At 36.2% G+C, this 18,723-nt stretch overlaps 1 protein-coding gene across 1 annotated transcript in view; it reads right to left on the bottom strand.

Annotated features, from left to right (window-relative positions):
- Positions 1 to 18,723, bottom strand: part of LOC114659234 (DNA (cytosine-5)-methyltransferase 3A-like) — a 72,808-nt gene that overhangs the window by 4,353 nt on the left and 49,732 nt on the right. The window contains 13 exon segments of the mRNA XM_051932451.1: positions 6,509 to 6,578; positions 9,804 to 9,889; positions 10,903 to 11,051; positions 11,140 to 11,230; positions 12,077 to 12,222; positions 12,791 to 12,875; positions 12,962 to 13,145; positions 13,363 to 13,475; positions 13,914 to 13,993; positions 15,824 to 15,868; positions 16,056 to 16,081; positions 17,267 to 17,376; positions 17,378 to 17,410. Coding sequence (XP_051788411.1) covers positions 6,509 to 6,578; positions 9,804 to 9,889; positions 10,903 to 11,051; positions 11,140 to 11,230; positions 12,077 to 12,222; positions 12,791 to 12,875; positions 12,962 to 13,145; positions 13,363 to 13,475; positions 13,914 to 13,993; positions 15,824 to 15,868; positions 16,056 to 16,081; positions 17,267 to 17,376; positions 17,378 to 17,410 — 1,218 coding nt within the window.

Below are 18,723 nucleotides of genomic sequence, written 5' to 3'. Positions count from 1 at the left end.
TTGCACATTGCATAGGAGATGATTAGTGAAAGGTTGTATTGGTGACAAAAAGTTGCCAGGATATGTGCACCTCTAGAAAGTCACAAGAGGAAGTTGCACAAAAAGCCACCACAACAGGAAGACAGCCAAAAGCCAGCGTGAAAGCAGAACTACTGCTTGGAATGGTGGATGCAATAGCAGGCAAGAGGACCAGTAAAAAATAAAACAGTGAGAACGAGAGAGAAAAGAGATGCCGTATTGGCAGAAGGATTTAATGCTATCCCAGAGCCTGTGAGCAATGATCCTGATCCACCTGTAACAGATACATTCAGGTCTGTAAGATAACTGTAGCAATGGAAACAAGTACTGGCCTCAGAATTCCAGAAGATATTGTATGCCTCCAACACATCAGTCAGCTGTGGACTCACCTTAGAAATGTATTTCTTCAAGAACAATTAACAGCTCAGAGGTGCAGAGACACCAAGTATTTAGCAGTTAGGTTCTCATCTGCTGTCTCTGGAGCAGCACTAAAAGCGCCACGAACACTCATATTGTGTTTAAAGCTGTCTCATGGCCAGTGGCTTATTTAGAACTTAGGAGTGAGGAGAAGAATTTGTGTTGAAGACACCATTAGCAGGCAGGTGAAGGAGAAAAGAGGACACAGAAAATAGGAAAGTTAGTGTTTGTGTTTGGTAGTGTGGTACATAGGACATTCTATTTTTACTTCCCTTAATTTGCACTTTTTGTTCTCCCTTTGATCATCTATCCATTGTGTTAAAAAAAAAAGTACCAAATATATTTTTCCAGCCTACAGTGGACATCGAAAACAGCTACAACGTCCATCATAAAGGATGAGTACACCTACTAGGGTGGGACCCAGTAGAGACACTACAATTATAGTATTATACTAACATATGGGTCATGATATGACATTACAATTTTATTTATTTGTTTATAGGTTTACAGTGTCATTATTGTCATGGTTCTCTAATAAATGAAAGTTCATTTCATTTTTTAATTTGACTGACATTTAAAGGTGAAATGCTGTTTTGTGAAGGAAAATGTCAATCTGTGACAACTAATCTGAGAAAACCTTAACACAATCCAAACCACCATGTGTGAGTACCACATTATCCATAGTTCAACTGGGAACATTCAGTTATAATACCTAACATATATTGGTACATAATCTGACTTTCATGCTGGGCCAGTCCTTGTGGGATAGGCCTTTGCATTTATAAGAGGGCTGTCAACCAAAAAACTAATATTTTGTATTTAAAATATTGTCAGAATATACAATCCACAAAAGTATACTTAAGATTCTTGGTGCTACTGCACATACATGTAAGTTGCCAGAAAGTAGAAGAAGACCACTGACTTGTTTTCCTCAGTATATTATTATACTGTACTTTTATATATTGAACATGTTGATATTCAATTTTCATATTCTGATAAACATTCCATTTTAATTAATGATGAGTTGGGGAGGGGGAATGGGGGCTGAGCCATATCCTGTGATACTTCATGTTACTTATTTGAGATTTTTATGTTATTATCCTTTTGCTTACTGAGTGTGGTTGAAGCTACATTCATCAAACCAGTTTGTGAAGTCTAAATTGGAAGGGAAAAAAACAAAACAATGCGCCTACAATTTTTGGCACATCATAAACCAGAATGCATGGCATGATATACATAATAATAAACATTAACAGCTTTTCATTCTAACAGGTGTAAATGCATATTAAAACTGTTGAATCCCATACCTAAAAATACTGGTACCTGCCCTCAGTTTTGTAATTCATTTTCTATAAATTACCTTTCACTTTTTGTTGTTACAATATTTTATTAATAGTGAAAAATGGTACGATTCGATTTCAACATTTACATAATGAAATTAAAAAAAAGTACAGATATTCACTGTAGGTGTCATTTTGACTGCAATAAAACGATCATGACACTAACCATTGAATACATGACACTAGTATATTAATAGGAGACTCAAACTTTAAAGCTGGAGGATTTTTTTAAGGACTGGAGTAATAATGTGCCTGCGGCCTTGTGAAAAGAGTTGTTTCCCCATAAGATTTTCTGAATTACTGAATATATATGTCAAGGTGAATTATTAATAATTAATTAAACAAAATCTATCTCTCAAACTATTTCCGAGCACTGGGTAAGTATTCTGACCTGATCTTCCACGGGGTATTTCCTCAGACAAACGGTAAATGAATATGAACTGCTTGTTTCGTTCCTGGCATATTTTCTTAATGAAGTTCTGAACAGGGTTTGACCAGGGCATTCTACAGCCCTTTTTTTTTCTTCTTTCATTGATACAGATTTGCTTATGCGCTTTCAATTGCTGTCTACTTACTGTAAGACCTACTTGTGCTTCAGCTCAGAGAAGAATTTTTTGTTGAGTTATTAATGAATATTCTGATATCTGAGCACAATTTGAGGCTTTATCATTTATCAGCAATGCACGCCTGATCTCTGGATGTTCTTGAAACAGAATATAGTTTGATTTTTGCCACTTTCCAAAGCCTACATCAGTCAAAACATTAATATCTTTCAACTTGTATGTCTACAAAAAATATGAAACTTTTGAGGGTCATATAACTACACCCAGGTAAAATTGTTGTAAATGCTTGTGTGTGTATTGGGGGGATGTTTCTACGAAAGACAGAAAAAAGCCTTAATGTCCCTTGATTTACAATAAACAATTTTTAATATTTCTTTTGGACACATGAGAATGTTGTTTCAAACCCTTAAACCCTTTACTTGAGGGCAGAAACTTGAAAGACAATGTCGCCTATGTTATCTTCACAATTAGTGTTCCTTTAGGTAATAACTAGTACTTCTACAAACTAAAATGCATTTTTCAAGTGTGTGCCCTGTTCGGAAGATAATTCAGTGTTCATGTTTATCAAGTATCTTACATTAAAAAAAAAGTCCAAACTGGTTCAAAAATTTAAAATTTGGTCCTAACTCTTAGGGTCTATTCACAACCTAAGCTTTTTTCCAGAATTTCAGTGCTAGACCAGAACATTCCAAAACCTCATGAAAAGTTACTTGCTGTTGTTTCCAATGATATCATTCACACCTACAGTCATGGCCGAAATTATCGGCACCCCTGGAATTTTCCTTGAAAATGCACCATTTCTCCCAGAAAATTGTTGCAATTACAAATGTTTTGGTATACACATGTTTATTTCCTTTATGTGCATTGGAACAACACAAAAAACAGAGAAAAAAAGCCAAATCTGACATCATTTCACACAAAACTCAAAAACCGGGCTGGACAAAATTATTGGATACCCTCTACTTAATATTTGGTTGCACGCCCTTTGGAAAAAATAACTGAACTCAAGCGCTTCCTATAACCATCAACAAGCTTGTTACACCTCTCAACTGGAATTTCCGACCACTCTTCTTTTGCAAACTGCTCAAGGTTTCTCAGATTTGAAGGGCGCCTTCTCCCAACAGCAATTTTGAGATCTCTCCATAAGTGTTCAATCGGATTTAGATCCGGACTCATTGCTGGCCACTTCACAACTCTCCAGCGCTTTGTCTTCAACCATTTCTGAGTGCTTTTAGAGGTATGTTTGGGGTCATTGTCCTGCTGGAACACCCATGACCTCTGACGCAGACCCAGCTTTCTGACACTGGGCCCTACATTGCGCCCCAATATCTTTTGGTAGTCTTCAGATTTCATGATGCCTTGCACAGTCAAGGCATCCATTGCCAGAGGCAGCAAAACATCCCCAAAACATCTTAGAACCTCCACCATGTTTGACTGTAGGTACTGTGTTCTTTTCTTCGTAGGCCTCATTCTGTTTTCTGTAAACAGTAGAATGAGGAGCTTTACCAAAAAGCTCTACCTTGGTTTCATCTGTCCACAAGACATTCGCCCAGAAGGATTTTGGCTTCCTCAAGTACATTTTGGCAAACTCCAGTCTGGCTTTTTTATGTTTCTGTGTCAGCAGTGGGGTCCTCCTGGCTCTCCTGCCATAGCGTTTCATTTCATTCAGATGTTGACGGATAGTTCGAGCTGACACTGTTGCACCCCGAGTCTGCAGAACAGCTTGAATATGTTTTGAAGTTGATTGGGGTTGTTTATCCACCATTCGGACTATCCTTCATTGCAGTCTTTTATCAATTTTTCTCTTCCGTTCACGTCCAGGGAGATCAGCTACAGTGCCATGTGTTGTGAACTTCTTGATTATGTTGCACACAGTGGACAAAGGGATATGAAGATCTCTGGAGTTGGACTTGTAGCCTTGAGATTGTTGATATTTTTCCACAATTTTTGTTCTCAAGTCCTCAGACAATTCTCTGCTCTTCTTTCTGTTCTCCATGCTTAGTGTGGCACACTCAGACACACAACAGAAAGGTTGAGTCAACTTTTCTCCATTTTAACTGGCTTCAGGTGTGATTGCTATATTGCCAGCACCTGTTTCTTGCCACAGGGGAGTTCAAACGAGCATCATATGCTTCAAATAAAACGATTTACCCACAATTTTGAAAGGTGCCAATAATTTTGTCCAGCCCATTTTTGGAGTTCTGTGTGACATGATGTCAGATTTGGCTTTTTTTCTCCATTTTTTGTGTTGTTCCAATGCACATAAAGGAAATAAACATGTATATACAAAAACATTTGTAATTGCAATAATTTTCTGGGAGAAATGGTGCATTTTCTGGGAAAATTCCAGGGGTGCTGATAATTTCGGCCATGACTGTGTTTTAGCAGCAAGCAGTTTGGTTTCCACTGACATTAATGGTAACGCTTATAAAACTCTGGTAAAAGAAAACAAGAGCGTTTTCAAAGCTTTTTCACAGGAAGTCAATGCCTCTTCCTGGATGAAGCAGCTCATTGAAACTAGAAAGAAAAAACAAAAACCTGGTGCCCTCATGCACACCTGTGCATCAGTCTTCTAGTGACAGCTATTGAGTGATACATTAAGGTATGTAGCTTGCAATTAAATGGCAAGAATTCAACAAAAATGATAAGAATAAATTTAGTTTTAATCAGGTTTAGGTTTAGTACAGGTGCATTAACAAATTGGCAGAGTAGTGGCACAGAGCGCTTCCTCACAGCGCCATATGGGATTTGCATGTGCCTGTGCATTTCTAGTTTGATTAATACAACTGAAGAATCACCATCTCCAATTTGCTTCATACTTGCTGAAAACAATGTAATTGTACCTAGAAACCACTTAGGCTTGTATGTTTATTACTTTCTCAGATATAAAGATTATAAAAAGTGTGTGTGGCCCTAAGTTTACTTTTCTCTTTTCATTTTACTAAAAGACAAAAGCTACTAAAAAAATGACAATGCTCCAGTAGTCACAGCTGTTGAACTGTTAATGCTAGGAGCTACCGACTTTGTATTTTGTGCATTTACTAATAAAAATAAGATCTTTCCAGAGGTAAAATTCTTTTTATGACAGTGTGTGTCATACTTGGCCAATATGCATTTGAAATGATTTTCCCCATTTTAATGTCACATAAATCAGGTGGTTTGATTTCTTTCTGACAGGCACCTAGATGCTAGAGAAGAACTATATCATGAGCAACACACAACAAAATTTAAAAGATCTGATGTGGTTTGGAGTGGAAATATAGATGGTAAATGTTTGCTTAAAGCATGAAAGAAGTTTTTATATAATTGTGAAAAAGCCAGAAACTGGCAACTATGCAACTGTGGACCAACTATTTTGGATGTTAAAGACATCTAATACTAACTAACAATCCCAGAAAATTAAATGTATCTAGCATTAATAGTTCAAAAGTTATGACTAATAGTACATTGTCATTTTTAGTAGCACTCTTTTGTTTTTAGTAAAATTAGGGCCACATTCCCTTTTTAAATTACCCATATATTGAAAACTTAATAACATACAAGCCTAAAACATTTCACAGTAGTTATTATGCACAATGACATTGTTTTCATCAAGTAGAAAGTAAATCAGAGATGGTCAGGAACATTTTATGAAATCTTTTGATGTGACATAGATTGACTCCCTAGTCAGTTTTTTAGTACAATTTCTTGAAGAAATTCTGAAATATTTGATAAATATGGGCACAGACAGATCTTTATCAATTGCTTTTTTTTGCCTCCTTAGTATCTATTCCTCTATTTTTATTGTCATTTAAAATTTAAAAAAATTACAAGTTATAGCAGCATTAATGTCTTAAATTTCTGTTAAAGAAACTGTAATCACTTAAGCACATATCCCAACAGACTCCACACATGAACTTAACCCAGCAGTCTTCTCTTATCTGTAGTCTTTGCATATAAGCTAATAAACCAACTTAAATTCCAGTTTCAAAAAGTTACCTCAGATGTCAATTTCTAAATGAATTTTTGGTGTGGAACTACATCAAGGCCTTTTTTAAAATCTAAGTAAATTATGTCACATGCTAGTACACCAATTATTAATTCTGGATTCCATATAATCATTCTGGTTGGGGAGTGTCAACAGCACCTCTCCATTTACAATAGGTATGCTTATTATAAATATTAACTTACCTTTGCCATCCGTCCATGTTCCAAACATTCTTGAAGTTCTAGTTTGTCATTAGAGGATGCAGATATGGGCCTAAAATTGTTAAAACAAAAAATCCATATTACTGTTAATGGTTTCAATGTATTTAACTTAAATATATCCTGTGGGGAACAGCCCGGACACAGACAGGTAGACATGTTGATTCACCACACACGTTTATTTACACTAATATTTACAACAGTAGTGAACACAATACCCAGTGCCGCAGCACCAATCACCCCTTCAGTCCTGGCCACAACACAATGCCTTCTCTCAGTCTCTGGTCCGCCTCCCATCATCTCCACCAAGCTTCGTCCACTTCCACCCGACTCTTGCCCCTGACTGGAGGGAGGCGGCCCCTTTTATACACCCCGGAAGGACTCCAGGTGCTACCTGAGGGTTTCTGTAGCCACACCCCTGTGTGGCAGAAGCTCTGCCGGTATATCCAGAAGTCCTCCGGGTGTCCCCAATCCTCTTCCCCCCAGTACTTCCGGGTGTGGCGGAAGTACTGAGGTCCAGGGCTCCCAAGTGACCACGGGCCCCTACAGGGTTGAGCTTCCATGCTCTGTACCCGTGGCCCCCCAAAGCAACCAGGGCGGACGCCCCCCTCGTGTTCTGGAGGAGGCACAAGCCCTCCTCCGGCCCTCCTGGGCATCCCATCCGGGTAGGAACCCCAGCTGGGTGCCACAATCCATATAAGTGAAGTGCATTTCATCAATATTTAAGCAGTACTACTGTTCCTTGCATTTATATCAATTAGTGGAATGACTTTACCATTTTACATTGATTATTGAAGGATGTTACATTAGACTACTATAAAATGTAGCATGATTCAGCTTTTCAGTAAATAACTCTGCATAACAACTGGCACAGGCTAATAAAGTCAAGGTCTTGTGTACCAGGTTTAATAAACACTTGTGTGAAGTGCACTAAATATCAGAAGGTAAGGAAATACAGGAAGAACAACTCTGAAGATGAACCTTAGGAATTCTTGGAGAATCAACACTTAACTTGTATAGTAATGTTTATGAGTGAATTGTGCTTCACATATACAAAACAAGTGATCAGTATAGTAACATAAAACTGACAAAACATTTGATGAAAATACAACATCACAAAAGGGGTGTACAATGGCATGGTGTTTAGTGTTTCTGCCTTACATCTTTAGGGATGAGATTCCTACCTTGGCTGCAGTATACATTCAGTGTGCATAATCTCCCCATGTGTATCTAGCTGTGGGGTCTCTCTGGGTACTTCAGTATACCCCAGGATTCAAAAATCACACACTTCTGGTTAACTGGCAACTTCAATTTGTCCCATATTGAATGAATCTAGATTACTGTGTGCATGAGAAATCCCTGTAATGGACAAGCATCTCATCCAAGGTTGGTTTTGGTTTTGTGCCAGGTAATACTGGCAAAGGTTCCCACTCACTGAGAAAAGCATCTTGTATCATCCCATTTTACTTGTGGTAATTTGCTCACCAGAGGTAGTATGTCAAAGGTATTTTAACATCATTCAAGTCGAAACTATCAGTAGACGCATACCTACTACACAAAATTACAAATGATAATTCCATTGTTTACTTGCTGTTCTACAGAAGAAATGTTTAGGAACTGGCAAAGAAAGTTTACAAAAATGTGTGCTGACATCACTATCACACTGAATAGGATACTTATTAGTGAAGCAATAGTTCTCCTCTAGGAAAACAATTATACTTGAGGATTTGCACTTGTATGTTTGTTGTCAGAAGGTCAAGTTAAAAGAAGAGAGGCTTAGGAAAGAAAGAAATATTTCAATACAGTGTTTCAAATTAAAAATGTGGAGTAAAAAGTTGATAACCAGGGGTGATGAAAAGTTGCCCTGTGCATGGAAAAAAGACTGATAGATGAATATATCTTCTTACTGTATATAATATGCTACCATGGCTGTTCATTTGTCTGTTCAGGATTTTAAATCACCAGTAGCTCGCAAACCGTTTGAACTATTGACCTGAAATTTGGTGCACATGTATTACGTGACCTCTACTGTCCGCTTTCGGGGATGATGATTTTTATTACTCTTTTTATTTTATCTTATTGTAGAATCAACTCTCGGCAGCGGGCAGTCGTGTGATGCATGTGTATGGGCGCTGTTCTCATTACCTCCCACCTTCGCTGTCACTTCCCCTACCTCTCCAATATCTTAAATCATTCTTGAGGCAGATAGGTAGAGGGCATCATCGCTACCACCTTCGCTGTCACTTCTACCTCTTCATATCTTAAATCATTCTTGAGGCAGATTGAAGACTTAAGTGCCAGCTTAAGTGAGAAATTAAGGAAAATGTACTAAGTAATTGCAACACAAACACTGACTTAATCAGTTTTAACGTGAAAAGATGCAGATGAAAGAAGAGAAGAAGCAGGCCGCTAGGGTGGAGAAAAGAAGAGCTGATGAGGAAGCAGCAAGCACATCAACCTCTGAGCAAATGAATGCTAAACGTACAGAGAAAGAGCAAGAAAACTGTAAGTCAAATGTATTCACTGCATGTTATCGTGCAGAATGCCGTTACTGGTTTTGCATAATTAACATCAGAGTGGAAAAAGGAAAAGAGAAGATGATCAGCTAAGTCAAAGTTCTCAAACTACAAACAATTTATTCATTAAAAGCCAATTCTTGTTGTTAATAAATTCCATTTTGTGTTGGTGATCTCATCTGCCACACAGGATTCTTCTAAAACTTGATTTTTTTCCTGTCAGCACCATCAAATGTTTTTTGGACCAAAGCAAATCAATATTTCTTACATCTAAACCGTTCTTTCTTTTCAAACATTTTCTTGAAAAAGATGTTGTACAATGGACACACGGATCAGATTAGCTGGTCATGTATTGGCTCGCTTTGCATCTCATTATTAATTGACAGGTGACTATGAAAGAAAGTCTTAAAAAGCAAGTCAATTAAAACAAAGGAAAAAAACAAACATACTTTGTTAGTAGTAATAACTTGGTACTAGTGAAGACAATGACTGGGAGGGAGGAAAAAAAAAAAACAAAACACAAAACTTGCAGCCAGTGTGGCCCTCCACATTTTAATACAACTGTGTTCCAGTAAAGTGAGTTAGGCTTTCTGTTAATATGTTGTGCCTATATACCATGTTAGTACCACTCTTAAGGAGATTATCATTCAAAATTCTAAAAGCAAGTGCAGAGGTGATTTCAAATATAGCTGCGATCATGAGCATGTTATGGTTTCAATAGGATATTAGGACCAAATAAAATATATATCTACACAAATATATACCTGTCCATTCCGGGTATGTTGCCCCAAAAATATCTTGCTCTATGAGCAGGACTGACTTTGACAGCATCTATTAGAACTGGATGACACTGTAATTAAAGAAAAAAAGATTAAATACTCATTAAAAGAAAAAGATTAAATACTCATTAAGGTATTAAGCCAAATTTTAAAAATGTTTTAGCATGGATTTTTAATTTGGCACCACATTCATTAGTTGCTTCATTTCTAGAATAACACATTAAATGTTCGATGAGCTTAACTGAAATGTCATTACGCCTAAGGAACTGTTATTATTAACATGTGTATGTGTTCCATTTTAATTTTTTAATTATTATTTTTGAAATATGGCTCCCTCTAGCTATTTTATAAGAGCAGAAAATGGTCAATTGTAGGAAAACTTTGTTTGTAAAGGAGCTTGTGTATATTGCAGTTTTCTTTGGATTTTCTGGTTTTCTTGGTTTATTTTGTGTCTGTCTCTGGTTTTCCATTCTGTACTGTGGATTTTGACTTGTTTACTCTAACACTGCCTTTAAGGCAACTCCTTTTTGCATATTTATGATCTTGTGGACTTTTCCATATATGTTTCTCTTTTCCTTTTGTTGTTATTAATAAACTCTTTATTAATAAAGATTCTCGGTTTGCCCCTTTAGTACACAAGCTAAGGGTTTGCAATCACCCCTACTCTTTCTAATTATTTGGCCACCTTCCCTCTGGGTGCTCTGTTAGTAGTTTAGTTACAAAACATCTGACAGAATTGTTCAGTTTCATATGCAAATTTACCATGGGCCTCCAATGATTCACAGTTAAAAGACTGCAGTCAGAGAAAACAGCACACCACACAACAAGTTATGCTAAGTATAAACACGTACCACCAAATGGAAACATTTTTACAAAATGTAATTTGGCAATTCATTATCTCACTTTGAAAACCATAAATGAACCATATTTACACTATGATACACTGATAATGTTTAGTAGCAGAAAATTAAGTATTTTTAGAAACAAGATGTACATTTTTGAACATCACATAAGAAGTCAGAAAACATCCCAAGGAATATTGCTGTCATGGGAAAAGTGCATTTTGTCTAGGATAAGGACTTACCTCTAAAAAACGAGAAATGTCTCGCTTATCATTAACTCCCATGGCAACCACATTTTCAAACATCCAGAAAAATGGTCTATTATCATCATCTTTTGGCTTTAGCAAGTTTAAAAGCCGATAGTATTCAAAGAACAATCTTCCTGTGCCCTCTACAAGAAGAATTAAAGAGATGTTACTCACGATGCTATTAAAAAAAAATATCACACACACATTAAAAAACACATGTTATTTTCATACCATAGAGCCCTTTTCTTGCTGGGTTTACAATAGAAAGATCATTGCAAGGACTTCCGCCAATTAAAAGATCAAAAGGACCCCACTCTGCAATCTAGAATAAGAAAAGTGAACAAAATGAAGTAAAAGCAAAATGTACTCAAGAATAAGTAGCTCTTTCTGTACATAAAATGAAGGAACATTGCACTATTCTTACACTATTTTCCCTTTTGAGCTAAGCCAAAATTGTTCAGATACAGTTACAAAGAAATATGATAAGAATTAAAATATTCTATAGAAAAGCAATACACTGAAGTGATATAAACTAAACAGTACTATAATGTAAAGAAATCAAATGGTGCGTCTCAAATGTTAAGGGAGATCCAGATTAGCACATAACATGTTTTTTTTAAACTGGGCTGACTCACAATGGGGCCCATAGTATGTACTAATCCTTTATTTGTGCTCATTCTATACAACCAACACCTTGCAGCCAAACTTTATCTCCAAGTTAAAGATGTTACTTGACCCACTTCCCTCATCTGTTCTAACATGACTGACCTCATTTTGGAATTCTGATATGGATGTATGCATAACACATATGTTTAATTGTGTGTTAAGCACATTAACCTTTAGGTTAACCAGTTACCTATTAAAGTCATCCTACTGTACAAATCATACACAATCGGCTGCAGAGTTTTTTTAGGACTTCCCCAGCCTTTGTTCTATGCTCAGATACACAGTAACAACAGTGCACATATTGTAGTCAAACAGGTAGCTTATGGCAGATGCAGATATATATATATATATATATATATACACATACACACACACACACACAAACACATACACACACACTGGTATAAACTTCTTTCCTATATATGCCATTATACTTTAAACTGAGGTTATGTTGGTATATTTAATTGAATGGTTTACAGTGGGAAACAAAGGCAATACATACATGCTTCTTTGTTATGCTTCGCACATCATCCACATATTGAATTTTGCCTTCATGCTTTACCAGTCCAACAGCAATCGAGTCCTCACAAATCTCTGAAGCATAATACTTATCAATTTTTAATCCAAGATCTTTCAAGACAAGATAACCTGACAAATATAAATTATATATATTATTTAATCATATACATATATACATGTACACATATATATAAGCTGTTTTAGTATAAAAACACAATAAGTTTGTTTAATTTAAGAGCAATCAAACTAATCCATCCAAAGTGTCATTAAATGCAGTCTTCCTGCTTATATTACTTTCCATGATCTGGTGGGACTTTTCTAAATAATACTATCATTTTACCCTGTACAAAAGATTTATATGTACTAATCTGTTTATAAAGGAGATGTTCAGAAAATAATTGTGAAACAAATAGGTGGCACATATAATAATTTAAAAATTCAGAAAAGTGAGAACTGGCTTAATGATCCAATGGCAGTTACAACAAATAAGACATAAAATGGACAATTTTTTTAGCTATACCCTCAGAAGCTTTTAAGTATTTCATTCAGTGAAGTCCAGGGCTCTTCAAAGAAATTCTCAAAACTTATAAGCAGTGAATGTTAAGCATAAAATGGGAATTAAAATAATAGGCCTTTTTTCTAAACATGTCTTAAGAATTTGTTAACCAAATGAAATTCAAGAAAGCATGACACTAACCTGTGGCAATACCATCAAAAAGGGACAATACTCTAATTGGTCGACGTTTATCAGCAGGGACTGCAGGGTACAGTCTGTGGGGTTCCTATTAGAAGTTTAAAAATTCAGATAAATACGAGACTTGCAAACTGGTAGAAACCCCCCCCCCCCAAATATAAAAAATTGTCGTACAAATTCCATCCCACTGTTATTGGCAAAGAACTCCTGCACTTTAACGCTCCAGTTGGGCCTCTGCTTCAGAACTCCGTAACGGGCTGACGGAATACATATGTAACAGCTCCATGGGTCTACATTCTTCAGTTTTTCAAAAGTTCCAGCCCCAACCAAAGTATCTAAGCAGTCAATGCAGAAACAACTGAATGAGGAAACAAAAGATACACAATAAGGCAATATACAAATTAAGGTAACATAGCCACCTACATAAGCTTATAAAAAATAAAACCAAATATTCAATGGTTTATACTATTGTGTTTTTCCATGTTTACACAATGATATTCATTACAACATAATATGAAATTGTAATTCACTTATATGCAAAATATTCCCAACATTACAGATAATAAGCAACTCACCGACAGCAACTAGAGTTTCCACACAATATGACTTCTAGGCCGGCACAGCATATAGTGCAGTAAGACTGATAACCGTCCTCATCATACCTGTACACTGTTTCTGTAAAATTATCCTGAAATACAATAATGTGATTAATTGCAAACTGTACTGTAAGCATTCATAATATATAGCACACAATATATATAGCACTTTACTCTATTATATCTATCAGTAATGACATTGTTCAAACAATGGCCCAGATTTACTATACTTTAAAACAACAGTAAGTGAAACTGTAGAGATTTGCATTCTGACAGATGATTGAGCAAGTCAGTTATTGAACAGTCATAATGCTATTTTCACATCAGGTTAATCATTTTTTTTTAATCAGGAGTTTGTGTGACAAACGCCATAGAAAGTGGAACTGAATCAATACTGAGAGAAACAAATGCTATTCAACAGACATGTGAAAAACATAAAAAACATAAATACTTAAACTTCAAAAAGAAATTCTTCTGTATGAATTTGTATTTTATATGAAGTCTAAATATTAATGGGAAGTTAAATATACCTTGCATCTAAGGCACAAACCGCCTTCAAAGAGAGGGTGAAATGTCTCTGTTTCTGGGGAGCCACATGATAAGCAGAAGTCTATAAAAAAAACAAAATAATTAATGTTTCAAGCAAAATTACACAAAAACATATACAAGTTAGGTCCATAAATATTTGGACAGAGACAACTTTTTTCTAATTTTGGTTCTGTACATTACCACAATGAATTTTAAATGAAACAATACAGATGCAGTTGAAGTGCAGACTTTCAGCTTTAATTCAGTGGGGTGAACAAAACGATTACATAAAAATGTGAGTAACTAAACCATTTTTTGAACACAATCCCTTCATTTCAGGGGCTCAAAAGTAATTGGACAATTGACTCAAAGGCTATTTCATGGCAGGTGTGAGCAAGTCCGTCATTATGTCATTATCAATTAAGCAGATAAAAGGCCTGGAGTTGATTTGAGGTGTGGTGCTTGCATGTGGAAGATTTTGCTGTGAACAGACAACATGCGGTCAAAGGAGCTCTCCATGCATGTCAAAGAAGCCATCCTTAAGCTGCGAAAACAGACAAAAACCCATCCGAGAAATTGCTCCAATTTACGAGTGGCAAAATCTAGTTTGGTACATCCTGAGAAAGAAAGCAAGCGCTGGTGAACTTAGCAACGCAAAAAGGACCTGGATGTCCACGGAAGACAACAGTGGTGGATGATCGCAGAATCATTTCCATGGTGAAGAGAAACTCCTTCACAACAGCCAACCAAGTGAACACCACTCTCCAGGGGGTAGCGTATCGATATCCAAGTCTACCATAAAGAGAAGACTGCATGAAAGTAAATACAGAGGGTGCACTGCAAGGTGCAAGCCACTCATAAGCCTCAAGAATAGAAAGGCTAGATTGGACTTTGCTAAAGAACATCTAAAAAAGGGAGCACAGTTCTGGAAAAACATTCTTTGGACAGATGAAACCAAGATCAACCTCTATTAGAATAATGGCAAGAAAAAAGTATGGAGAAGGCGTGGAACAGCTCATTATCCAAAGCATACCACATCAGCTGTAAAACACGGTGGAGGCAGTGTGATGGCTTGGGCGTGCATGGCTGCCAGTGGCACTGAGACACTAGTGTTTATTGATAATGTGACACAGGACAAGAAGCAGCCGAAATGAATTCTGAGGTGTTCAGAGACATACTGTCTGCTCAAATCCACTAAATGCAATCATATTGATTGGGCTGGGCGTTTCATGATACAGATGGACAATGACCCAAAACAACAGCCAAAGCAACCCAGCGAGTTTATTAAAGCAAAGAAGTGGAAAATTCTTGAATGGCCAAGTCATCCACCTGATCTTAACCCAATTGAGCATGCATTTCACTTCAGACAGAAAGGCCCACCAACAAACAGCAACTGAAAACCGCTGCAGTAAAGGCCTGGCAGACCATTGAAAAGGAGGAAACCCAGCATCTGGTGATGTCTATGAGTTCAAGACTTCAGGCTGTCATTGCCAGCAAAGGGTTTTCAACCAAATATTAGAAATGAACATTTTACTTCCAGTTATTTAATTTGTCCAATTACTTTTGAGCCCCTGAAATGAAGGGATTGTGTTAAAAAAATGCTTTAGTTGCCTCACATTTTTATGCAATCATTTTGTTCACCCCACTGAATTAAAGCTGAAAGTCTGCACTTCAACTGCATCTGAGTTGTTTCATTTAAAATTCTTTGTGGTAATGTACAGAACCAAAATTAGAAAAAAGTTGTCTCTGTCCAAATATTTATGGACCTAACTGTATGGCCGTAAAAATTCCCAGAAGCATTTTGAATTGCATGGTCATGTGACAGCACTAAATAACATGTTTTCTAAAATGTATGCAAGAGTTCCGAGATCTGAATCATTTGGCTTAATTAACCAAGTTAAAGTTAACTTACTTTCAATGATTTTTCCTTTGTACAAAACTCTTTGGACCATTTCAACTGGAGAAAGAAATAAGGCAGAAAAATTAAAAATTTCTATAGGGGATACACACTTAACTGCTGTTAAAAAAAAAAAAACAAGATTGTGGTAGTCTGGCACAGTTTCAGGGTTTTACTTCACCTATAATTTGTTACAAATTATAACATGGTTAACAACAGTAAAAATTCTGAGGCTGCATACACTTACTATTATATGATTGCACAAACAAGTTGCTAGACAGATACAACTGAAATATTCCAAAAAGATAAAATTACTGAACCACTGGAAATGTAACTTCGCAGATTTGTACTCCTGAATGGCTTCAGTGTGAAACATTCATCCAGGATCTACTGTTTTCCACGTAGTAGTAAGTAATCAACATATACTAATTTAAGCTGATTTGAAGTATTACTTAATACAAAACATTAAGCTGACTTAAACTGAAACAAATCATTAATATCTTTCTGCCTGTCTCCTTCATCACCTAGCATGGCAAGTCACCAGTTTAAACGGTCCTCCCTTGCCAAGCACCTATCACTGTTGTAAACTGAGCAGCAAAAAGAAAAAACAACAACATTGGAAATACCCTTATTTATCCTAAAGCTCGATGATGCTTTAAGTAAACACAGTAAAGTCAAAAGTATGACCATACTAAATAAAATGAAATGGATTCAGAAAACAGTTTTTGGCCATATTTTCTGAAGGGTTTACAGTATGCAGTTTGAATGACTTAATAATTTACTTTGGACAATATTCAATTCAAATTAATATGCATGGTCTGCACTTGTGAGGTACAGAAGCAAGTTAGTTTTTATGTCTTTGATGCTTTGATACTAGAAGATGGAGCCACAGCACTTTCAGCACTGGTAAACATAATTCAGAATGAATATGCCCAGCCATGTAAAACGTATTTTTATTCATTACTACAATCTTTTTTTCAAAAGGATACATCACGTGACAGTGCATGTAGTGAAAATTGGCTAGGAGGAGATTTTCCTAAAGGGAGTCTCCACTGTGGTACACAAATTCAGTGTTTAAGGGTGTACAAGAGAAAGAAAATAAATATATACTGCCACCTAGTACCTGATCGTACTTATGTTCAAGAAATCACAAAGTGCTTCCATTAAAATCTTTACAGCACATAAAAAGTACGCATCAAATATACAAATTAAAAGCATAACATCCAGCTATAACTGAATACCAAAGTAGCTCTTCTCACCTCGGGTATGAGAGTCTCCACCAGTTTTGCTTTTACAAAGGATTTTGTGTTTTTTGGCAGGGGCTGGTATTCACAGTTAGATGTCTTCAATTTGGATATTGCAAATGAATGTCCTGTTAATAGTAACAAAAAATTCTTCAGGATGTAACATTTAGGGAAAAGAGAAGTTAGGAGGAGAGTGAAGGAAAAGATCCCTTACTAAAAAGTAATTGGTGCTTTGAATCCATGAGGTCCAACTGGCTGAAATCCTCCCATTGCCCAGTCTAGAAGTTGCTTGTTCTTGTCTTCTTGTTACCCCCCAGCACAGGGGTGGAAATTTTTTTTTGGACCTTTCAGCAGCTAACTACACAAAAAGATTAGTTCTATTTTTATTTTTTGACTTTAAATAAACATTTCTCATGAAATTATAGCTCTATCGGATGCTTTAAAGGTATCGTTTTCTTTTCTAAGAAGCTATGTGTAAATTTCAAGTAATAAATGCACAGTACATGCAACATTTCCGTTCAAATTGCAGCATCACTGCTTGCAGAAATCCATTTGCGTAAAAGGGTTATATTATAAACTGTTATGTTTTACTTGATGATGCCTAAAATGTCAATTTTAGGATATTTTGTTGAACAGCATGTCAAACATTTTGGATTAAAAAACAAATCTAGATGAAGAGGTAACATATTATACATAATAGTGAAGCACTTAGGGGTCCAATGAAAATGCAGACAAGTGACACTAGTAATGCAGCAAGTTAAGAAAAGAAAAATATAATTTAAACAGGTCTGTAGATAGATATAAAAACATTCATTAATGTATTGTAATCCATGTATAGAATAAAGTTATCTTCAAATGTAAGTTTAGTATCCATGTGAATCAATTTAAGGTATCTTTATAAACCACTCAAAATCTCCAATGGCAATTTGGAGTAAGAAATTTATTTCAAACATTTCATTTCAGTATTTTAGACAAGACCTTAAGTACAGATAAATTTAAATACCTTCCTGTTTACAGGGAGCATTGGTTTTCTTTGGTTTACATACATGCAGAATTAGTTTCACAGTCACAAGCCTAAGATGTATGTCCATTTTGTCTCCCTTTTGTCTGAAGGGAGCCTGGCGCAAAAGGCGTTACCTCAACTCTGATTTACACCTTTGTTATCATATGAAATACAGAGCTGATACCCATACATAGGCATGCACATACATAAATCGGGTTAAGTGAATAACCTAGTTAAGAAAGAAACCTGGTTTCTTAATAATCCGCATTTACATGTGCAAGTAAATCTTCTGGAGTTCCCCTTTGGCAAAACGCTGCAACATCATTAAACTGTGCAAAAGAGTTAAAACACCAGTCATCAGGCCAATGTGAATCTGAATGATGCTTGTGATAATTTTCTTCTGTTTTAAAAATATATTTAGTCAAATGAAGCTTTATTTATAGGTTTGACACCAAACGGCACACTGCAAACTCCCGTTTGGCTGTGTGCAATTGAGCCCCTGCAAAGGACCCGGTATGTGGTGCTTCTGCCTTACACCCAGTGCAGCTGGAAAAATAGAAACACAGGTTAACTGTTACATCAGTAAAATAAGTATCGACTTAGGGTTACCCCATTGCTTTAAAAAGTATTTGGACTGCTTAATGCACATTACTTTTAATGTGTTGCCC

The sequence above is a fragment of the Erpetoichthys calabaricus genome, chromosome 10 (genome assembly GCF_900747795.2).
Source record: "Erpetoichthys calabaricus chromosome 10, fErpCal1.3, whole genome shotgun sequence".
Lineage (NCBI taxonomy): Eukaryota > Metazoa > Chordata > Cladistia > Polypteriformes > Polypteridae > Erpetoichthys > Erpetoichthys calabaricus.
This window is presented reverse-complemented; position numbering and strand designations above follow the sequence as displayed.